The 24,462-nt window shown below is 43.7% G+C and overlaps 1 protein-coding gene across 2 annotated transcripts in view; it reads right to left on the bottom strand.

Moving 5' to 3' along the window:
* The window catches only part of TNRC6C (trinucleotide repeat containing adaptor 6C), a 99,763-nt gene extending 77,512 nt beyond the window's left edge, over positions 1–22,251 (bottom strand). For both annotated transcript variants that reach the window (XM_032429944.1, XM_032429945.1), the window contains exons 1-3: positions 21,760–22,251; positions 20,958–20,979; positions 1,150–1,476 (exon numbers count right to left, since the gene is read on the bottom strand). In XM_032429944.1, the coding sequence (XP_032285835.1) occupies positions 1,150–1,476; positions 20,958–20,979; positions 21,760–22,002 (592 nt within the window). In that variant the 5' untranslated portion in view covers positions 22,003–22,251. The remainder of the gene's footprint in view (positions 1–1,149; positions 1,477–20,957; positions 20,980–21,759) is intronic.
* Between the last annotated feature and the right edge of the window lie 2,211 nt (positions 22,252–24,462).

The raw sequence follows: 24,462 nt of genomic DNA, 5'->3' as shown, positions 1-24,462 counted from the left end.
AAATATTAATATAACTTGTGGCAGGTTTCTTTTAGATCCCGATCTAATGTAAGAAGCCTCCTTGCTTCTGAGGCCTGAGTCTCACTACCATGACCAAAGACGGTGTCCATGCCAGCACCAATGCTGATTGTGAAATCATTCGAAATGGAACGATTTAAGAAAATAACAGGGAAACACAGCAGTTGAACACATGTACTTTGCTCTCTTCCAAAAATTTCTCTAACACTTTGGTAAAGCAATTGTTTAAAGCAGGAGTCCATCAGTAAGGTCAAGAAGATAGAAGAGGGGAGAGAGGAGAGGACAGGAGAGCGTCAGCAAGCAGTCTAGGAGCTGGAAAGTGAACGAACGAGTGGTGATTTCTCTCAGGAGTCAAGAGAAAGCTGGTGTCCAACTGCAGGCAAGGATGCCAGCCAGAAGCAGGGGGATCAGAACCCCAGACACGCAGGGGCTGAGCACGAGACCTGGCAGGTTTGGCTCAACGCGTCTGAACAAGTGACAGTTAGAAGCACCCACTCCCGATCAAACGCTGTGACCTCCCCGCAGAGAGCGCAGGCACAGTCACGGGCCAGCCTCGGAAACGGGCAGGGAGGTTTTATTAAGAATTCTCACTGCAGGATTCTATGGCATCTGCCTTGACAGATGCACATGTACTCCTGTGCAGACCTCTAGTTTCTGGTGAGAAACAAACTTAGCTGAAGGAGCTAATGCCATCAGAAAACCGATGAGAAATAATATATAGAAGTAGGAGGAAACAGAACTGAATTTTAAAATTCAATTGAGGGGTGCCTGCATGGTTCAGTCAGTTAAGCATCTGCTTTCGGCTCAGGTCATGATCTTGGAGTCCTGGGATGGAGCCCTGCATCAGGCTCCCTGCTTAGTGGGAAGCCTGCTTCTCCCTCTCCCTCTGTCCCCCACACCACTCGTGCTCTCTCTCTCTCTCTCTCTCTCTCCCTTAAATAAAATCTTTAAAAAAAAAAAAATAAAATTCAATTGAAATGAATCTATCCACCATCTAGCTAGCTAGCTCCCTCCATTATATGCATATAGTGAATATGGACCAAAATATGTCTATTTGTATCACTGTACACCAAAGTTGAAAATGGCACACCGGTTCTGATAAAAGGAATGCCTCATTCTACGTGTTTTTACCTGGTTGGAGCTTACTGGGATGCTGCTGCGCGCCGGCTCCAGGGAGGGGAGGAGGGCTTACCCCTGCGGGCCCAGCACCCTGGGTTGGGCTCACACTGGCCAGGGCCCCTGCAGGCAATGGCTGGCCTCTCTTTAACAGCTGCTTCTGTTCTTGCTGGCGGAAGCGTGGAGGCACCTCGCGAGGCAGGTAACGGGACGCAGCTGGCTGCTGGCTGCTGGCAGATGCACGTTTGCCATTGCTGCTGCTGGACAGAGTGCTGGTGCAAGTGCTGGTACTGGTACCGGCAGGTTGGGGCTGGCTTGAACAGGTCTTAGTAGGTTCTGGCACTATAAGGAACAAAATGACAAGAACCCAAAACTTTAGGAACACTCCTTAAAACCCAACCCCAACCAAAGGAAACAAAATAAAAACTGAGAAAGAAATGACAATGTAGTGCTTTGGAAACAGAAATGGACTGAAGTCCAGAGGTTCAGGTTTGAGACCCAGTTTTCATAGACACTAACTGCAATTCTGAGCAGCAGGTTTTGGGCCACAGTTTCCTCATCTGTAAAATGAGTGATTCAGTTAGCTTAGAGCAGCAGTTCACAGCAGTTCACACTTTGGCTTACAGCAGACTCACTCAACAAGTTCCCAGGTGACTGATCTGATGATGCTGGCAGTCCCTGGACCACACTTTGAGAACCACTGCTCTTGGCCAGTGTTTTCTCAAATTAAGGGATCTTAGATGCCCATCAATTTATATATATTTTTGTTTTAATTCTGATGACAATACACACACGTGCATTCTGTGTTATCCGATTAAAGCACCTGTGCTGATACCGTCGCTAGCACTACTCTATTACAGATTTGCTGGAAAAGCATACAGGTGCGCTAACTTGCAAATGATGCATTTGAATTAAGTGAAAGCCAAAATGCCATCTGAGTGTTGCATAAACAAAAGTTCCACAGTAATTTCAACAGAAAGGAGGAGCAGGGGAGCTGAGTGGTAGCCCTGATAGGGCTGTATTATTACTAATAAGCATGCCAAATGCGAAGGTGATTTGAGTAGTAACCCTGCATTCCTAAGGGAGCACAGACACATGAAATGCAAAGAATTTGAGCCTCAAGTTGTTCCCATCTTGAACTTGAAACATGAACATCCAGGGCATAACATTTACCTTTTTTTAAAAAAAGATTTTATTTATTTATTTGAGAGAGAGCACATGAGCAGGAGGCGGTGGTGTCAGAGGGAGAGAAAGAAGCAGGGAGAGAAAGCAGCTCAGCAGGGAGCCCGATGCGGGGCTCGATCCCAGGACCCTGAGATCATGACCTGAGCCAAAGGCAGATGCTTAACTGACTGAACCACCCAGGTGCCCCCAAAGGATTGATTTATTTATTTGAGGTGCGGGGGGGGGGGGGGTTGAGGGAGAGGGAGAGAGAATCTCAAGCAGACTCCGCACTGAGTGTGGAACCCAATGCAGGGCTTGATCCCATGACCCTGAGATCACGACCTGAGCCAAAACCAAGAGTTGACTGCTCAATCAAATGTGCCACCCAGGTGCCCCTACCTTATTGTTTGAAAAAATGGGTTTTTTTTCTACTTAATTTGTAAATGTCTTTATGTAAAATGAGTTTATACCTAGTTCGGTGTATATCTAAAAAGTGTAAGTAACATTATAAAAGTATTTCCAGTCAATCCTGGGGGGAACACAAAACGTTACTGTTGGCCTGCATTTCTCGTCTTCCAGCATGGGCCCTGCCATGCGCCTATGGCCCTGCACTATCTCACAGTCTGCGTCTGCAAGGCCTCTGCCCACTGTTCTTCGGTCGCCCTGCCCAGCAAACCCTTAATCCTAGATGAAGCCACTGTCCACTCTCTCCACTCCTGACTCAGATCACAGCCATGTAGTCTGGTGTCACTATGAGTTTGTGTCCCTAACCCAGGGCACCCTCAGTGCTTCCCAGCCATTCTACCATCTCCTGGGTCTGCTGGGTTCCACTGCTGTCAACGACTCACTCAAAGACCTTCCACTCTGGAGCCGCTAAGGCCTTCCTTTAGCTCCTCCTCCTCAGAAGATGAACTCTGACTACTTTCCAGAAGGAATAAAAGCCATTAGGCAAAACCTTCAAGTTTCTGCCACTCCAAATACGTGAGCATCATACTGTTCTTTGTCCCATGCCTGTTACTCCATCTGTGGTGAATACTGTATTTTACCAGTTCTAAGACTTACATTTCTTCATATGTTAATAGCATTTACATCAGGATGTGTCCTACCATTGAGGACACATCAGTCAATTGGCAGTGTTTTTTCTTTCTTGGTATATGAATATGATGGTATATGGTGTATGATATGGTATATGGTAGATGATCTCACAATCAACAGCTGACTCCCTCAGGTTCCTTCCAACTCTGAATACCTAGGATTTTCTAAGGGAAGAACAAAGGATGTGGCACGCGGCTTTCGTGCTGTGATGGCTATCCCTTCCGAGCGCAGAGTTTCTCTTACCCATGTTCTGCCTCTCTGCTCCTATTTCCCTGGCCTTGCTACAGATCTGGAACATTTTTTAGATGTTAGATTGATGGTTATTCACCTTCAACTCAAAGGCACAGGAAATGAACATCCATTCTATCTTTCCTTTAAAAAAAAAACCTATAAAACCTATTATAGGTTGATTTTTAAACACAGGGGCTTTCAAATGTATTTTTTTCTGACACTGGCCTTTAGCTAATTAAAATAGCAGAAGTTCCTAAGTATTTACCCCAATGAGTTGAAAACTTCTATCTACACAAACCTTGACAGGAGTGTTTAGAACAGTTTTATTCCTAGTTGCCCAAAATGGGAAGCAACTGAGATGTCCTTCTATAGGTGATGGATAAAGGAACTGGTACATCTGTACAATGGAAAATTCACATTTAAAAAAAATGAGCTATCAAGTCCCGACAAGAAATGAAGGAATCTTACATGCCTACTGCTAAGTAAAAGAAGCCAGTCTGAAAAGGCTTCACAGTCTATGACTCCTACTATATAACATTGTGGAAAAGGCAAAACTATGGGGACAGTGAAACCATCAGTGGTTGACAAGGGCTTGGGGAGGGCGGAAGAGGTACAGCACAGGGGACGTTCAGGGCAGTAAATCGGTTTGATACTTTAATTGTGGATATATGACATTAGCATTTGTCAAAACCCATTAGAATTGCATAATACAAAGTTAACTCAAATGTAAACTGTGGACTTTAGTTAATAATAATGTATCAATATTGGTTCATTGATTGCAACAAATGCACCACACCAAGGCCGAAGTTCATAATGGGAGAAACGGAGGATGTGTTAGGGGTGGGGAGAGGAAGTATTGTGGGAACTCTATACTTTCTGCGCAATCTTTCCGTCAACCAAAAACCGCTCTAAAAAAAAAAAGTCTATTAGGAACTCTCGTACATTGTTGGCGGGAATGCAAACTGGTGCAGCCACTGTGGAAAAGAGTATGGATGTTCCTCAAAAAATTAAAAATAGGGGCACTTGGGTGGCTCAGTCAGTTAAGCGTCTGACTCTTGATTTCAGGTCATGATCTCCGGGTGGTGAGATGGAGCCCCATGTCGGACTCTGCACGGGCATAGAGTCTGCTTAAGATTCTCTCTCTCCCTCCCCTTTCTCCCTCTCTCTAAAAAAATAAATAAATAAAAATAGAATGACCATATGATCCAGTAATTCCACTACTGGGATTTACCCAAAGAAAATGGAAACACTCACTTGGAAAGATATATGAACCCCTATGTTTACTGCAGCATTATTTACAATAGCCAAGATATGGAAGCAGCCCAAGTGTTCACTGATAAACAGATAAAGAAGATGTGGTACACACACACACACACACACACACACACACACACAAACACATATGACACTGGAATATTACTCAGCCACAGTAAAGAATTAGATCTTGCCATTTGTGACAACATGGATGGACCTAGAGGGTATAATGCTAAGTGAAAGAAGTCAGTCAGAGAAAGACAAATACCATATGATTTCACTCATATGTGGAATTTAAGAAACAAAACAAACGAGCAAATAAAGAAAATAAAGAGACAAAAAAACAGACTCTAAAATACAGAACACAAACTGGAGGTTCCCGGAGGGGAGAGGGGTGGGGGATGAGTGAAACATGTGAAAGGGATTAGGAGTACACTTAGCATGATGAGCATGGAGTACTCACTAGACTGTACACCTGAAAACTAATAGAACACTAATTATACTTTGAATAAAAAAACCCAAATCTATTAATTAAAGCAAACTTGCTGTATCTCTCTCAACAGCAACTTTCCATTACAACTTCGCAAATGAAATTGAGAGCAGAGCAGAAGTACATCTGTCTGGGAAACACCACCACTAAATTTATTTAAAAATATGTAATTAGCATGGAGGCACCTGGGTGGCTCAGTCAGTTAAGGCTCTGACTCTTGATTTCGGGTCTGGTCATGATCTTGGGGTCATGGAATGGAGCCCCAAGTTGGTCTCTGCGCTCAGCACGGAGTCTGTGATTCTTTCTCTCCCTCTTCTTCTGCCCCTCCCCCAGCTCACACTCTCTCTAAATAAAGTCTTTTCAAAAAAAATAAAAATATGTGATCAGCATGCTACCATTTTGCTTTATTACACATTTTAATGTATCTGGCCCAAAGGTTTTACTCTAGACCCAGCCACTGGTTTTTAGGAAGCTCAGAGTATGAACAGAATTGGTTCTTTTACTACAAAATTCAAAAGAAGCAGCCGCAGAAGAAAAGGAGGAAGAGAAGGAGAAGCAAGAGGGATAGAATGAGGAAAGAGAACTATTAGTAAGCTACAGAGCTCTACCTACCCTTGCTGTGGAAAACCCTCCTTCTCTTTTGTAGTAACTGACCCTGGAGGCCAGCGACCACAAGAGTCAAGTACTTCTGTCGACTGTCACCAGCCTTTTCAAAGAATGGAAATGCAGAAAACCTGCCTGAACTCAAAATCCGATGGAAACACCTGGCAAGGACCTAAGAAATCACCCTGTCCTGCCCTTCTCCACACAGACTCCCAGGGCCCAAGTGAGCTGACCAAGATGCACCGGCGCCTCGTCTCTGAGCGCCAGCCCATGCTCTTCCACTACACCGCTGTCATCTTCTCAAAAAAATGAGAAGACAAACGCAGGGCTGTTTCTCTTCAAAATATTTAGGGGAAAAGGAGTTCGTGCTACAGAAATGAAGAAGGCTAATATAATAAATGAATGCTATCAGTCGCTGGTTTTAAAGAAGTATAATAAATAAATGTTATCAATAGGTAACTAGTTTTGAATATAAGCACCAATCCTAAGATATCTGAATATGGAATACTCCATTTTCCTCATGTTGTCTGAACTACATGATGTGTGGTCACTTTTATAGTCTCATTTTAAGAGTCAAAGAATCCCAAACCAGTCTCCCCTCTGAAGGGGAGAGGGCTGCATAGGGCAGGAGCCAGCCGGTGAACTAAATGTTTCTCACATTTTTGAAAGGTGGGGAAAGAACAATGGGGAATATGTGACAGAGACCAGACAAGGCCAGCAAAGTCTAAAACAGTTGCTATCTGGTCCTTTGTAGGAAAAGTTTGAAGGAAAGGGAAGAGAAGCCTCACATAGCAGAGTGATGAGGTAGAAGGAACCAAGAATTCTGACCCTGTTGAGCCTCTTTTATATGAGAGAGTGATAAAGCTTCTCTGGTGTAAACCAGTATGTTTCAGATCTTTGAAAACTAGCAGCTAACTCACATAATCTCAATTTTAAGTGGAGGATCTCAAAATCTGGTATGTTCGTATAATAACACAGATAAACCAAATGGGCAGTTTCTGACCAGCCATCTACTCTCTTCAGATACAAATTACTCCATCTCTCACCGCCCAAAGAAAGAGTAGGGTATCCAAGTCATCGTGACACTGCTCTTCCCAAACTCACCTGCGTCTAAGCCTATCCCTCAACAACAGAGGCTCACAGACGAGTCTATCCTACACATCACTGTTTTAATAGAGCAGCAGAACACAGTCAGGCCGAGAATTTCAGCTTGATTTTATTTAGGGACCGTCAACAAGTCACTGACTCAGAGAACATGAAGACAGCAGCCAGCTTACTGGTGTGTGGGCCAACTCTCCCAGATCTCGCCTCTCCCCAGTAAACTACCAAATGACAGCGACACCTGCTGGGGAAAAGGCAGACATGAAACCATCCTCTGAGAAACCAAGGCTTCTTTAAAACAATTTTCTGCTTTCAGTTAAAATTTTCAGAGGGCACTGTCACAACAGGGCCCACAGAGCTTCTAAATTCCTACTACTGCTCTCCTCAAACAGCAGGCTACGGGGCGCCTGGGTGGCTCAGTTGGTTAAGCGACTGCCTTCAGCTCAGGTCATGATCCTGGAGTCCCGGGATCGAGTCCCGCATCGGGCTCCCTGCTCGGCAGGGAGCCTGCTTCTCCCTCTGACCCTCCCCCTTCTCATGTGCTCTCTCTCTCATTCTCTCTGTCTCAAATAAATAAATAAAATCTTTGAGAAAAAAGAAAAAAAAAAAAAACAGCAGGCTACAGTGTGGGCAGGAAGTTCAAACTGGCCTTTCGGGGCTCTGGAGGGCAGATTTGGAAGGAGCTCCTCTTCAAACTTTGACAAGGAGACCAAGAGCAGGAACTTCCCTTGTTGACCCAGCCTCCTTAAGTTTCATCCCACTGGTCAACACGTCTCAGTGTCTGAGCTTCAGTTCCACCATCCAGCACCCCCTGGGACAGTGGCCTTTCCCTCTGCCACCCACACCTTTGCACCATCCCACCCTCCGGTGTGGTCTGCAGACCGCCCGACACTGCAGGCTCAAGGAACGAGACCTACCACCCACCGATGCTGCTCTAAGCCCCCACTACTGCCAAGCAGCCCTCTGATAATCCAACGTGGTATGCCAAAATTCCCTTATTTGAACTGCTGGAAACTTTTCCTACACCCTTCGAAACCCTGACACCAGCCAGCTCCCTCCTACAGAGGCAGAGGCGGTCCCTCGCCTGCGCACACTAAGCCCTCCTAGAGCCAGCCGCTCTTCTGGGCGCTGGGGCAATGCCCGAGAACAGAAAAGGCAGACTCCCGTCCATGGAGCTCACATCTCAGCAGGGCAAGAAGGAAAGAAAAGGCCGCATGGTGAGATACGAAACTGCAGAGGTTAGGTGCTCTGGAAAACCAGGGGCGCAGGGCACAGGAGTCAGGGGTCAAATCACTGTCTGCTGGCTTTCTCTGTCTAGCATTCTTTTTACTGCCTGTACCCTCATGTACCCTCTCCGTATTTATGTATTTAGGTCATGTTTAATGGATGCCAATTTTGTGCCAGACACTGGGTATACTGTGGAAAACATATGGTTCCTGTCCTTGTAGTTTATAATCTAGTAAGAGATTATGATTCCACAAATACACAAGTACTTGCTGTGGTAAGCATGACAAGAGTAACAGTGGGCCAAAGAAGCTAATTCTGGTGAGGAAGTGACAATGAGGCTGGGCCTGGAGAACCGCCGACCAGGTGAAGCGTGTGTGCGTGCACACCCATGCTCGTGTGCATGTGCGGGCTACTCGAGCTCACACCTGCCAGCTGGCACAGTGTGGGGAAGGTCCTGACCTGAGAAGGAGCTTTCGTGCTGTCAAGGGCTGAAACCATGCCATTGTGGCTGGAGTTTGGTGCCTCAAGGGAGAGCGGCTGGGCCTGAGGCTGGAGAGGCAGGCGTAGGCTCTGTAAGGGGTTTGGAATCTACCTGGTGGCCAGTAGCTGGGAGAGCCCCCAGGATGTTCCTGTTCTGGCTGTAGCACACAGAGGAGTCTGGAGCCTTTGGTTTCGGGGAGAAATTCTCCAGGAACAGGCTCCTCTGATTATAAGTTCGTGGAGAGTTGACATACTCTTTCACTGCTATTTAAACTCAACAAGCAGCTGACCTTGATCAACAGCCTGTCTGTGCAGGCTCTAGAGCCATGGGGTCCTATCTGCGTGCCCCTTGTCACCTTCACAGGTAAAGGAAACAACATGGTAGCCACGGCCCCCAGCAGCAGGCCCCCTCCTTGCTCCACTCCACAAATCCTGCGGGGGCATCCTTGGGATGTTAGGTTCCCATCAAGGTCCACCTTCCCTTCCTCACCAGGGACTTAACAGAGCAGGGAGCAGAGGTGCCCGGTGCACCAAGACATTTCCATCTTATTACCCAAGTCATACTACCATGACATTCTTTTCTTTAAAAATTTATTTGGAAGGGCGCCTAGGTGGCTCAGTCTGTTAAGTGTCTGCCTTCGGCTCAGGTCGTGATCCCAGGGTCCTGGGATGGAGCCCCGCATCAGGCTCCCTGCTCAGTGGGGATTCTGCTTCTCCCTCCCCCAATGCCTGTCACTCCCCCCGCTTGTGTGCGTGCGCGTGCTCTCTCTCAAATAAATAAAATCTTAAAAAAAAATTTATTTGGAAATACTTAAGATGTACAAAAGGCATAAATTCCAAATAATCAACAAACCTTCACGTACCCAATCTCCAGCTTAGACATAAAATGTCACCGATTCCACCAAAGCCCCATCTTCCCATCCCTCCCTGACTGTATACTCAAGAAATTCTCCCCATGAGCAACTTGAGCTTTATCATTCCCAAGCACCTCTCTAGAGATGCAGTGTAGTGGCTGTGGGTAAGGACTTGGGGTTTAAATTTCAGCTCTGCCCCTTACTGGCTGGTGACCCTGGGTAAGTTACTTAACCTGTCACTCAGTTGTGCCATCTGTAAAATGTGGGTAAGTGGGGGGTAAAACGGGGGTAAGAGTACCTTACTGAGAAGGTTCTTTGAGGAGTGAATGTTAATATATGTAAAGAACTGTTCAGAACAATATCTAGCACATAATAAGTGCACTATAAATGTTTATTACGGTAAAGGAAAAACATGCAAGGACACTTGTTAAGGATGGTGACGCAGCTCCATCCAGGACCCTCACGATGGGCTGATGGGCGTAGGGACCGTGTGCTGGGATTTACAGTGGGGGAGAGAGATTGGGCTCGACTCCGAGTGCAGCGGGGACAGGCAGGAATTTATAGCCAGGGAGCACGGGAGTGGAGCAGCGAATGGAAAATCACTAAGAGGAAACGTAGAGGGTAAGGGGGCTCCTGGCTAAACTGATCTAGCGGGATTCTCGCTGAAGGCCAGCCAGGGTGTCAGGCATCACCCAGGGGCCAGTGGAGGATGAGGAACCCGGTCAGACATCCGGGAAGCAGAGGGGGCTTCTGGTGAAGCTGACTTAGCAGGGTTCTTGCTAAAACTGGATTTTATAAGGAAGTGCATGGACGGGCCTAGGAGATGGTCTAGGAGCCTGACTGAAGTTTGGTCAAGCCTTGGCCAGTCTTAATAATCCTCCTCACTCCTTTTCCCCTCTCGGAAGCAATGGGAAGGATTTTAGGCTGATGAACAAAACTCTGAGTCACGTGAGACATGAACTGCAATTAATGAACTAACTAAAGAAGGGAGGCAGGTAGGCAGAGACTCTTGACAGAAGCGATGTGGTAACTTAGCACAGATACTGACAGCTGTACTCAGGACTGGAGAATTACATCTCTCGTCTGGCCCTAAACCTCCCCATTTAATTCTACTGTCTGGAAAGTGTCAAACACTATACAAAAGTTAATGAGCAGTCATCCATTCCATCATTTTTAAAAATGTTCCAGGGCAGTAGTCAAAGCTGTCTCTCCCTGCCCCCCACTCCCCAACATGCACACAGGGGTCCGGCTCCTAGCTGCAAGGAGGCCCTAGCTGTGGATCAGACCCCATGCGACCTGGCAGGCAGTGACCTCGCTGCTCTGTCTGCTCCCCCAGCACTGACTGTGCGCAGAGCCCCAGAAATGGTGGACGTTTCTGGGCAGGGTCCTAGTTCCCAATCACTGCCCTAGTGGCGGTGGGAGACAGTGCTGACGGCAGCTTCCCGGTCACTGGGCTGCGGCGGTGACAACTGTGCGCTGGAGTCAACAGTGCCAGTGAGGCCTCCTGATCCCTTCCCAAGGAGCAGCTCTTTGGGATGACTCTGTGGGGAATCATTTCTAGAGGCCCAGCCTAGGGGGTGCCCCCTCCCTCTGGCCTCGCAATGGTTTTATAAGCACTCAATTCCCTGTACTTAAAAAAAGCTAGAGTGGTTTCTATACACTTCAACTAAACTCTGATTAAGAGCACAGATCCTTTTTTAGCAAGTAGAATATTCAGCTCTTTCACTCACCTAGACAACATCATGGTGTGTGGTCATGACCTAGATATTCAACAACGGTTTCCTTGTAATGGCGTTTACCGTAATGGGACTTCCTTACACATGGCCTCCATCAGAATCTCCTGGGCTACCACGATAAGCCTAAAGCACACTGACAGCTATAGGCATGCAACGGTGTATTTTAAAAGTAATTCTTTATAGATAAATGCCAACCTAGAGGGACATGTTAACGTGTCTTATTTCTGAAATTTGCATGCATCTTACAATTAGTGTATAAATTTAACACAGTTTCCTCATTGGCCCTCCAACTGCATCTGTAGGTCAGACATTAGAACAATGATGTTCTTTAACTGGTGGCATCTTAGAAGTTAAGAAATAGAAGTTTTTGTATGATAAAACATAGAATTTCTCTTCTGTACAGATACCACACAATGACAGAAGAAAAATATTAAAAAATCATGCATTAATTCTAGCTATTTCAGAATATATACTCAAAGAGTCACAGTTTCTTAAAATTTAAAATTTACACTTACTTAAACAACTATAAAAGAGAACTATTTTCCTGGGCTAAAATAATCTGTGATTCCAAGGAAGATTTTCATTATTACAATCTCTTCTGCAACCTACACAGCAGCCAACACTGTAGTGAGAAGCTCCTTAGAACAACAAGAGGCGAGGGGAAGACAGCAATGTGCAGGAGGGTCCATCTGCTGTGTTTATTGGCAGTTCCGGAGGGGTACCGAGCAGTGGCCTTCTGTGTGTTCTGTTGACAGCTTCTGGCTGATCTGTCACCATGGCAACTTCGGGAGCTCAACTCAGAATGAGCACAAACTCATTAACTACTAACTACATTATCTTGGTGCCTGTTGCTAATGAGAGAATGCTGTTCAGAGATATTTTCTATTCTAATGTACTACAGTTACCTCTCTAAAAAGCATGAAATTAAATTAAATGCTACTCTTAGTATATCAGACTGTATAATATGAATGTTAAAGTAAATTTACTTTAATAATGACTACTAACAGTAAGAATCATTTTATTAGAAGATTATTTCGTTTTGGGCCTTGGATTCTTCTACTTTAAAAAAATGTACTATTTATCATACAGGCAAATATTTCTAAGTTCTTTTAAGCAACAGCCGGCAGATTTAGAAGATCAAAATAGAAACCTTTGATAACAGCGTATGTTAAAGCCAAGTAACAAATATAGCACTAGTACATACTGGCTTTTCTATCATCTTTTCAATATGTAACATTAACTAGAAATACCCCCCAAACGAGGCACACTGGACAGACATGGAGGGTGAACAGAGTCCACTGAGTGCACAGCTTCTCAGCTTTCTCCCCTCCAGCCTAACTTCGTCTCTTTCCACGCTCAATCATCCATAACTGAACAAGCTCTTGAAAAACAGCAAATCCTAAATCTCATGAAACACAGAGGGTTTAAGTGGAATCATGTCTGAAATGTGTTCTCTCAGGGCATGCATACTGCCCTGTGTGGTAGGATCGTGTGTGTGTTTTCTTTAATAAATGTAAAAATCGTGGAGCAGCAATAATCCTGGGATGTTTGTCCTCCAAAAGTGCAGAATCCAAGAGCCTGCCAGAAGAGGGAGCCCGAGTCAGACTATGCCAACATTTAGTCCAAGAGGGATGGGGAAGGCGAGGGGAATCGGCCATGTTGCAATCTGATTTTGAAAAGGAATATTCCAGGGGCGCCTGGGTGGCTCAGTCGTTAAGCATCTGCCTTTGGCTCAGGTCGCGATCCCAGGGTCCTGGGATCAAGCCCTGCATCAGGCTGCCTGCTCAGCGGGAAGCCTGCTTCTCCCTCTCCCACTCCCCCACTTGTGTTCCCTCTCTTGCTGTGTCTCTGTCAAATAAATAAATAAAATCTAAAAAAAAAAGAAAAGAAAAGGAATATTCCAGGGGCGCCTGGGTGGCTCAGATGGTTAAGTGTCTGCCTTCTGCTCAGGTCATGATCCCAGGGTCCTGGGATCAAGCCCTGTGTCGGGCTCCCTGCTCAGCGGGGAGCCTGTTTCTCTCTCTCCCTCCGCTGCCCGCCCTGCTTGTGCGCTCTTGCTCTGTCAAATAAATACAATCTTAAAAAAAAAAAAGGAATATTCCACCTCTACATGCCCTGTGCACACTAGGTCCCCACCTACCTTAGCCTCACTGACACCACTCTCCCCCTTGCTGACAACTCACCTTCTATGCCAACTTTTTGTTTTAGTTCCTGGAGAATGCCACACAGGCCAGCTAGCCTTTGCAAATGCTGTTCCCTCCGAATGTGGAAGCCCGTGAGTCCTCTCTCTACTTTCCCCGGCCTAACCCTAACTGGCCTAGCTGCCTTCTCTCCATCCTTCGGACCTTGATTCAGCATCACTTGGGATGCCTTCGCTCACTGCAGCCTGGTTCCAGTTCTTCTGTTCTATGCATTCATGAGACAATGTTCCTTTCCTTCACAGTAGCCATCCCAGTCAGTTCTGACACACACAGCATCGTGACTGATGTTTCTGCCCATTCTCCATAAGACTCGAAGCTACAAGGGGGTGCAAAGCATATCTGTTTTTTTTTTTTTTTAATCTTTTTCTCCCCATACCAAACAGTGCCAGGCAAACCGGTGTTTCATAAGTATCTGCTGGATCACATGAGTAACCCAGTTGGTCTCCCAAGTCCTGCCGGCTCTACCACACGACCCTTCCTGTCCACCCTCACCACGGAGCTGTCATCTGGAGTGTGAAGTGTGGAGCAGTCTAACTGTACCAGCTGCATCCAGCTCCCTCTCCAACTGTCTGATTCATCTTCAATCTGGCATGTTCCATGATCTTTCTAAAATATAAATCTCATGAAGTCACTCCCACTAAAATCTCCAGTGGCTCCCTCTGGTCTGAAAGGTCAAATCTGAAGTCCTAAGATGGACTCTATGAGCTGGTCTCCCTGCCCTCCACCTCTCCAGTTTCAACTCCTTTTTTTTGGTCGGATAGGCTGTTAAGAGTGCTCAATTCTACTGGCCTCGTGGGTGGGTTCAGAACGGCTGGGATAAGGTACCCCCCAATCTCATTTTCATGGCTAACTTGGGGACAACTGGGAAAGTGGCCAACTCTAGCGTGCATTCATCTCATTCTAAAGCAGTTTTTGCCTTTCTCCCAGTTTTCTCATTTATTTTTAAAAACAGGCCATCTTTTCTTACAGGGACATAAACAGTGAATAGAAACATGACCAAGTGAATGTACTTAAATCCTTTCAGGTAGAAGATGTGGGATAAATGTATCACAACCCTCAGAACACTTTAGTGCATTCATTTTCTTATATATCTAACTCTTCCTCCTAATACATCTCTTTGAGAACAGGGAACTTACCTCTGCTGTCTGATAGATATTTGTTAATTGTTTGTTTAATTAATGAACTAACTTGACAACTCTAGATAGCAAAATGTGACTAACAGCTCATTTATTAATGCAATCTTTAGGTGTGTTAAAAGCAAGACAAAATGTGATCGCAGTTAAAAGTGCGCATTTTCTGAAATTACTGTATTACAAATAGCTGTGCACATGGAGAGAAAGGGAAATGGATTACGAAGGAAGCTAAGCTGCAGTGATGAGTCTTTCTGCCTGACTCTAGAGGTCAATGTAGTATTAGAAACCAATCTGGAATAAGAAAGCAAGTAACTCAACTTTTTAAAAAAGTAGCAAAATATTTGAATATTCACCAATGATACACAGCAAAAAAGCACATGAGAATAACATTCCACACCATCAGCCATTACAGAAACTCAAATCAAAAGCACAATGAGAGATCGCCACACACCTCTACAAGGATCAAGACTGATTTTCCAAATATTGGTAAGGATGTAGCACTGGGAAGTGGTATAACCACTTTGAAAAGGTTTTGCAGATTCTTGAAGGTTAAACATACATCTACCCTAAGATCCAGCCATTCTACTCCTACATATTTACCACAGAAAAAGCAAAGCACATATCCTTATGGAGACTTGTATACCAAAGTTCATAGAAGCTTTATTCACGAGAGCTGAAAATGAGAAACAACTCAAATGTCCATGACCAGGTAAAAGGACAAACAAATTGTGATATATCCAAACCATAGAACCCCGCTCAGCAATAAAAAGAAGTGAACTGCTGACATACACAACAGGGACAAACCTCAAAAGCATTACTCCGAGTGAAAGAAGCCAAGAGTGCATCCTGCGTGGTTCCGTTGCTCTAACTGGAGTCTAGAAAAGAAAACCTGTAGTGATGGGAAGCAGATCAGTGTTTGCCTATGGACCGATGAAGGTGGGGAGGGCCTGAGAACTGGGTTGACAGGGGTGCAGGGAGACTTCCAGGAGTGATGGATTATTGTCTTGATTGTGGGGATGGTTTCACAGGTACGCACATACCAAGACTTACTAAACTGTTCTCTTTAAATACATGTAGTTTACTGTGTGCCAATTTAACTCAATAAAGTGGTTAAAAAAAGCAAAGCAAAGAAAGTAATCTGTTAAGTGATTTCTCAGAGAGCAGACTATCAGCTTCCTTTAGAGCTATAAATTGTCACTTTCTCTAAACTTGGAACTGCCTTTACATTTAACATTACAGTTTAGTTAACCTAATCAGAGACGTGGACTTCCGCTTTATCTGAGACTTAGCAGAAGGGCCCTCAAGAAGATGCTGTTACAATTGCACTACTGGGTATTTACCCCAAAGGTACAAATGTAGTAATCTGAAGGGGCACCTGCACCCCAATATTTATAGCAGCAATGTCCACAATAGCCAAACTATGGAAAGAGCCCAGATGGCCATCGACAGATGACTGGATAAAGAAGATGGGGTATATATATACAATGGACTATTACGCCATAAAAAAAAAAAGAAATCTTACTATTTGCAATGACATGGATGGAACTAGAAGGTATTATGCTAATCGAAATAAGTCAATCAGAGAAAGACAATTATCATATTATCTCACTGATATGTGGAATCTGAGAAACAAGGCAGAGGATCATAGGGGAAGAGAGGAAAAATTGAAACAAGAAGAAACCAGAGAGGGAGACAAACCATAAGAGACTCTTAATCTCAGGAAACAAACTGAGGGTTGCTGGAGTAGAAGGGGGTGGGAGGGATGGAGTGGCTGGGTGATAGACATTGGGGAGGTTTTGTGTTGTGGTGAGCACTGTGAATTGTGTAAGACTAATGAATCACAGACCTGTATCCCTGAAACAAATAATACATTATATGTTAATAACAAAAAAATAAAATAAGAGAATCCCTTAAGCTTGACACCCACCTTGGGCTATTGGATTATCTGAAGTTGGACACAAAACAATGTACTCTACTCCACTTATTTATGCCATTTTTTATATTTATACCTGAATTGTGCAGATAATAACCTGTATGTTTCTGACTATAAATTACTCCTCAATAAAAAAAAGAAAAATGAATTTTAAAAATCCAACTTCAGGGGCACCTGGCTGGCTCAGTCGTTGGGAGTGTGTGGATCTTGATCTTGGGGTAAGTTCAAGCCCCACATTGGATGTAGAGAGTATTTTAAAAAAAAAAAAATCTTTTCTCCCCCCAATAAAATCCTTAAAAAAAAAATAAAAGAAGATGCTGTTGGGGCGCCTGGGTGGCTCAGTCGTTGGGCACCTGCCTTTGGCTCAGGTCATGATCCCAGGGTCCTGGGATCGAGCCCCACATCGGGCTCCCTGCTCTGTGGGAAGCCTGCTTCTCCCTCTCCCACTCCCCCTGCTTGTGTTCCCTCTCTTGCTGTGCCTCTGTCAAATAAATAAATAAAATCTTAAAAAAAAAAAAAGATGCTGTTAAAGGGCTTGTAACAGGAGCACTATGTCGCCTCCCTGCCACCAGTGGATTTATACTTCCTTCCTTCTAAAATTCAATGAAGAATTTATATGTATGTACCTGCTTAGCTGTTTTCTTTTTCCAGTAATTTTTATCCTTTTAAGTTGCCTATGTGTTAGGGGAAAAATACCACATCTTAATATACTTTCTTTTGTTCCCATAGAAAAAATATTAATGTATTGTATCTTCTTTCTGTCAGGGATTTAACAGTAAAATTAAATAATTACTTTAAACATAGAGCAACATGGCTAAAGAAAGACATCTAATATTTAAAATCCTGTTAAGATATAATCCCATAAAGAATTCACATAATGAATCTCTTAGGAATTTCTTTCAGCCTTATTTGAAAAGATCCTAAGTTACTTCCTAAGATGAATGATTATACTGATAATGGATATACAATATTGATGTCTCCTTCATATGACAGCAGAAAAAATATATAACTGACAGCCACCAGATGAGGATTCTAGTTCTGCCACTAAGTCTAGCTGTCAAAACGTGTGCAGACTAACCTCTCTGAATCTCACTTCCAAACCAATGAAGGAACTGGAGAATCTCTAAGAATGCTTCAAACGCTAAGATTGTATTAATCTTTCAGACAGGCAAACAAAATGCCATATATTATAAAATACACTGTGCGAAGCACACTAACTAGACTTTTAGCTATTGCTTCTAAGGGTAACTCATACACTCAAAATAATATTTGTTTTGGTTATGTGGATGTGAACATGGATACATGTAAACTCAAGGAATCTGGCCAACTTTATTACACAGTGTAATTCAGGAGATGTGATGCCTTATAAAAATTAACTGCTGAATATTGTGTTGAGCAAATAGCTCACGACTGAGCAAACAGCACTCAGCCAACTCTGCTAAAAAGAAAAAAAAGTGCCGCCTAACTGGCGAAGTACAGAGAAGTGGGTTCTCACTTGTATTTGTTCGTATCTAGATCTGACTATGAAATTGGGAAGGCACCCTTTAAACTTCAATGCTCACCTTCATTCATACTGAGAAAACCATGTATAGAATGAGCCTTAACAGGAATACGGCACAGTGCAAATAATCTGTGACCCCAAAACCTTTATCACTCAATGTAAGGCTACTGAAAGAATATGGTTTCAACTGATGTACATTAACAAAAGCACATAAAGATTTTCTTAAAATTAGCATTACAAATTGAATGCATGGCAAAGTTGAATACCCAACTGCAAAACTTAAATTATAGTCCTTTCAAGCAAGATTAGGAGTCTAATCATAATGTATGAATTTATAAAAGTATATGACTCAAAATCATAAAGCATTAATCATATGGAGTTTGAGACATATTGGGTCATCAAGATACTTGCTTTCATACATGATATAATTAACTTTGAGCTTTTTGTATGAAAACTTATCTATTTTGTGAACTTTAGAAAATCTGGCCAAAACCAATGAATTAAATTACTTCACGTTTATGGGTATTATAATTAATCCTTAAAAAAAATTAAATCCATAAAAAACCCAGAAAACAATATGGAAAATTTAGGCTCAGTCATCACATCACATATAAAGCTACTATTATCTGTGCCCAAATTAAGGGCAGTGCCAAAATAAAGGAGATTACTGATGACCGAAGCAAAACCCATTATACAGTGTCCAACACTCAGATACCAGGTCCTCCACAGCAGAAATATAATATATAGGTGAGATTACATCTGATTGCCTTCCCGCAACTGTGAGAGCATCTCGAGTCTCACTAAAGGCATAACAAGTAATGGTGCTCAGCTACCTCTTTCTTGAGTCACTGATAATGCAAAGACAATGTTTAGCAGAAATTACAAGAAACTATTTTTTTTGTGGAAAGGCTCATACAAAGGCTTTCAAATTGCTCAATGCAGCTCTTTGAGGGGCAGGGGATGGGGGAGTGTTAATTAAGGGAAGCAACAGGCCCAGCCTGTGTTGTCCAACACGCATGTCCAGTCAGAAATTCAGAACCACCTTCCTGCAGGCAGTTAATTTTGATTCGACCCAGTAATAATGGAGCATCTGAGAAAAATTTAAACCTTGATACTGCTAATATTCATTAATGAATTATCTAGCAGCACTGTTAGATTATTTATAATTTAAAAAGCTTTTTTTTTCTGTTTAGGAGACATTAATAATCATTATTATTATGTGTGCTAAGGCTAGTTATAGTTAGTACAGTTGATGACAAATTGGACCCAAAGGAGCAGTAATTTAGAGAAGATAAAAGGAGAAGAGAAAACACCAGTAGACTTTAGAGTAAGCAAGGAAATGCTCATCAGAACAGTAATGGGAAATAATAATTCTGTGTAGTGTGGCAGGATCATTATACGACCATAAGCAAAGAGAAAACATTGACAACGGCTGGTATTGAATCAGGTTATAAAAACTTCTCAGAATGTTAAAAAAAAAAAAAAAGGAAATAAATGACTCAGAACAACAATCCCGTAGTTTTAAATGCAAGTGGAAGAAACCATTCTTCCTTACTCAAGATCATAACTGCTAATACAAATATGTACCACAATCCTCTGGACCTTCTGAAAAAGTGTGCTATACATTCACACTGCTTCTGAGAGTGAGAGACAAATGTCCTTCCTGGGAACTGGGCTGCCTTTTAATATTTACTTTACACGAAATCCCACCTTACTGGGACCCTGGTGCCGGCACCCGGAGGCCCACTGCATGGGGGTCAGAAGGCCCGGTTCAAGCCACCTCACACCTGGCCTGCTCAGTTATGAAGTTCAAATGATGTCATATACATGAACTTTACTTTGGAAACCCCAAGATGCCAAACCAGAGTAGAGTACTAGTGGTGGCACCACCCAAACAGCACGCTGCTAAGTCTCTCTAGCACTCGTGCCCGCACGCACACTGTGTACATGCGTCCCGCAGAATCTTGAAAATCCTAACAACTAATTCTAGCTCACTTTTACCGAGCACTAACTATGTGCTGGGCACCAAGCCCTTTTCATACATGATCTTACTGAATCTTCACAGGAGCTTTATTGAGGTGGGAGCCGCCCACTCACCAGCTTTCTCATTTTCAGTAGGAGATACTTGCGGCTTGGAAAAATCAAGTAATTGGCCCCAGATTTAACAGAGCTGGCGGACATGGCTCCTGAGCACACGCCCCGTCTCCCCGCACAGCCCCTGACCAGGGCAAGCACAGGGTGAAGAAGCTCCCAATGCTGCTGCCATTGTGCCCCTTCTTCAGCAAACCCCAGGGACGCCTCTGTTCCTGGGGGAACTACTTGTGTTTCCAACACCCGCTAAGACACTAACAAGTAAATTTTTGACTTAGAAAATAAAAAAAAAAACTTCTATATATCAATAAGCAAAGAGGGAATTACAGAAAGAATATACCTCTTTTTGTTATACAGTCGGCAAAGAGAAATTGGAAGCTTCAAAAAAATTCAGTATCTTTTGGCTGTTCTTATTCAAATTGGATCACCTTTATCAGTTTAGTCCTTGTTTGGTGGAAAGCAAAGCAAAGGAAAAGTAAAAAGCATTGTTCAGAAAGCAAACATAACATTCTTCAGGCATTTTAGATTAAACCAATGCCAATGAAGTGCAGATGTGAAACCAGTGATAAATGAAGAAATGCACAGTGAATGATAAAAAGAAGATTCAAAAGGTTCAAAGCCAGGGTTAGATTCTTTGTTTTTAACTATCAATTAAAATAAAAGTCATCTTCATCACAAAAAGTGTAGTGCTGCCATACAATGTACCACCCCCAAATAAAATAAACTTACCTTTGGTTTTTTGATCAGCAGCCTGAAAAAAAAAAATCAGAAACTCTTTAGGAATAATAATGTGTAGAATGTGCATATCTATGAAAGTTTATAAGCAGACTTTAATACTGGAAATTTTAAAAACAAGTTTTTGCCCAATTTATTAAAATTTATTACAGGGAAAATGTATAATTGTCTACATGCTATTATATGCCGATATTGATCTAAAGGCAAAAAAAAAAAAAAAACCTATCCGGAAGCTCATCAGAGCTCTGTATTTTAATATAAACTAAAAGGTACACAGTTTAAATTACAAGGTATGTTAAACTAGGCAAGACCAACAAAAAATTGCCTAACTTGGTATATTAAATGAGGTAAGATTTAAGTGAGATGATAAGATTTACAGAAGGACTTTTAATTTTTAATAACAATAGGATTTATAAAAGAACATTTGCCAAACCTGCAAAAATTATTTCTAGCTTTCCTAATAAAATCAGTTACATGGCCCTTTTCCTCATTTCTCAGACATGGTTGTTCTGGACAGTTCGCGGTTAAGTGGAATAGCACGGACATTCTTTATCACCAACAACAAAAATCAGACTTCTTTAAAACACAGCTCTACTATTTCTAGTTCCTTAAGAAAGACATTCTGTGGCTGTCACTCTGTATTTATTTCGCTAGCACAACATCTATTTTTTGCTAATTATAGCTTTAGCACATTGATATTTTGAGGTCATAAAATGGAACTCTAACCTAATGGCTGTGACAATGCAAATGAGACACACAATGATCACAGGCAGTGAAGCAGGAATGCCAGCCAAACCTTTTTCTGAGCACCTTCCTTCTTTTTCTTTTCTTCCTGCTTTTTCTTTTTCTTTTCTTCCATCAAACGTTCCTCTTTTTGTGTTTCTTGTTCTTTCTCCCTATGAAACAAAGAAAGGTGGCATTGGTATAAGGTCCATTTAAAATCAAACAACGAAAAAGCATTAGCTGCAGGGAGTTTTAGGTCAGGTTGGGTTTCGTGCGAAGTACTCGAAAGGGCACTCTGAGAAGGGGCAAGAAACATGGGGCACTTCTCTAGGGCCACCACTTCTCGGGGTGGCCCTGACCGAGTCAGTGCTTCCGGGGTCGCTCATTCCACCCACGTGTCAAACACCATGCTTCTAGCAGGGAGCGAGTTAGGCAATAAGGGGACAAAATGGAGTAAGACACTGTTCCTACAGTCCAGCCCCAGACCCACATCTCTCCTTGTGGTCTCAGGGGCCACACTGTCAGCATCCTCCCGACTACCTATTAAAAACAGATTCCTGGGGCACCTGGGTGGCTCAGGCGTTAAGTGTTTGCCTTCGGCTCAGGTTATGATCCAAGGGTCCTGGGATCAAGCCCCGCATCGGGTTCCCTGCTGGGCAGGAAGCCTGCTTCTCCCTCTCCCACTCCCCCTGCTTGTGTTCCCTCTCTCACTATGTCTCTCTCTGTCAAATAAATAAATAAAATCTTAAAAAAAAACACAAAGATTCCTGGGTTCTGCCCTAGCCCAACCAAATCAGAATCTTTGGAGGTGATTCTCAAGCATTCTATAATTATATGTTTGCTTGAAAAACCAACTATTTTTTTTTTTTTTAGATTTTTTCCCCCAAGTTTTAAATTCCAGTTAGTTAACACCGAGTATAATACTAATTTTAGGTGTAGGATTTAGTGGTTCAGCACTTACATACAAAACCTGGTGCTCATCATAGCATGTGCCCTCCTTAATCCCCAATACCCATTCAACCCATTCCCCTGCCACCTCCCTCCAGCAACCCTCAGTTTGTTTTCTATAGTTAAGAGTCTGTTTCTTGGTTTGCCTCTTACCCCCACCCACCCCATGTTCATCTGTTTCTTGAAATCATAAGGGATTTGTCTTTCTCTGACTTATTTCATTTAGCATAATATTCTAGCTCCATCCACGTTGTTGCAAATGACAAGATTTCATTCTTTTTGATGGCTGAGTAATATTCCATAGTGTGTGTGTGTGTGTGTGTGTGTGTGTACACACACACACACACACACACTGCAACTTCTTTATTCAATGGACATTTGGGCTCTTTCCATGGTTTGGCTACTACTAAAAATGCTGCTATAAACATCAGGGTGCATGTAACCCTTCAAACTAGTATTTGAGTAAATACCTAGTAGTGCAATTGCTGGATGGCAGAGTAGTTCTATTTTTAACTTTTTGGGGAACCTCCACACTGTCTTCCAGAGTGGCTGCACCAGTTTGCATTCCCACTAACAGTGGGAATGGGCATCCTTGCCAAGAGAAAGCAATTATTTTTTAAATAAAGATTCCTACATGATATGTTTGTTTGAAAGAGCAATTTTTTTTAAGTAGGCTCCACGACCAGCGTGAAGTCCAATACAGAGCTTGAACTCACGCCTGATATCAAGACTTGAGCTGTGATCAAGAGTCAGATGCTTAAACGACTGAGCCATCCAGGTGTCTCAAAGAGCAACTAATTTTGTTTATTTTTTTTGGGAGAGAGAGCAAGCGAGCATTGGGGTGGGGGGAGGCAGAAGGAGAGGGAGAGAGAGAATCTTAAGCAGGTTTCACGCTCAGTGTGGAGCCCAATGCGGGGCTTGATCTCAAGACTCTGAGATCATGACCTGGGCTGAAATCAAGAGTCGGACGCTTAACCAACTGACCCATCCAGGCACCCCAAGAGCAATTAGTTTTTAAACAAAGATTCCTACACAGCACGGTGAGCTACTCTAAGGATGCGCGGGAGCACAGCACAGAGTAACACCACTTAGAAGGGTCAGGCAGCCTGTAAGCTAGGGCTCAAACACTGCATGAGCATTTCGCTGGCATGGGGTGGTGTGGGTCAGATACCAATTTACTGCTGGGCAACTCCAAATTCAACCTTCAACACACGCTCTGCGGTAAACAGGCAGTTCCTTTAAGTCTTTCTCCTTTCCAGGGAGCACAACTGAGCATGTAGCTGTGAGGACACCAGTGATGACTCCAGCTATGGGCCAGAAAGGGCAGTCCCTCAGCAACCTTGCGCCACATGGTCTAGTGTCATCTGCCCGCGACCCTTTCAACAGACACTGTGTGCTCCGGGCCCCCTGCTGCTTGCCCTACCCCTACACTCATCTCTTGTGGTCCTGCTGATGACACAGCCCTTCCGACTGGGACCCTGCGTGCCCCACACCTCCTGCTGCGCTGATACTCCTACTTCCGCAGCACATCCACGTGGCTGACCATCAGCTGCAGCTTGCCACCAGGAGGGCTGCCCCCAGAGCCCTGCTGCCTGCCACCTGTGTGGCCCTGTGACCGGCCACTGGCCGTGGCTTTCCTGAGCCAGTCCTGTGCTCTGGAGGACTGCTTCCTGCTGCCCGGCAACTGCAGGCTCGCTGACATGGGCAAATCACGGAGGTGCTCTGCAACTCCACCTTCTTCAGCAAGTCTGAACCCCAGCCTTCCTCGGGGACTCTCCCTCAGCCCTAGATTCCACAGTTTCTGCAGTGACTCTTCTATCACAGCTTA

The sequence above is a fragment of the Phoca vitulina genome, unplaced genomic scaffold, assembly GCF_004348235.1.
Source record: "Phoca vitulina isolate PV1807 unplaced genomic scaffold, GSC_HSeal_1.0 scaffold41, whole genome shotgun sequence".
NCBI classification, from domain to species: domain Eukaryota; kingdom Metazoa; phylum Chordata; class Mammalia; order Carnivora; family Phocidae; genus Phoca; species Phoca vitulina.
The sequence above is the reverse complement of the archived record's forward strand: the minus strand, read 5'-3'. Positions and strand labels throughout refer to the sequence as shown.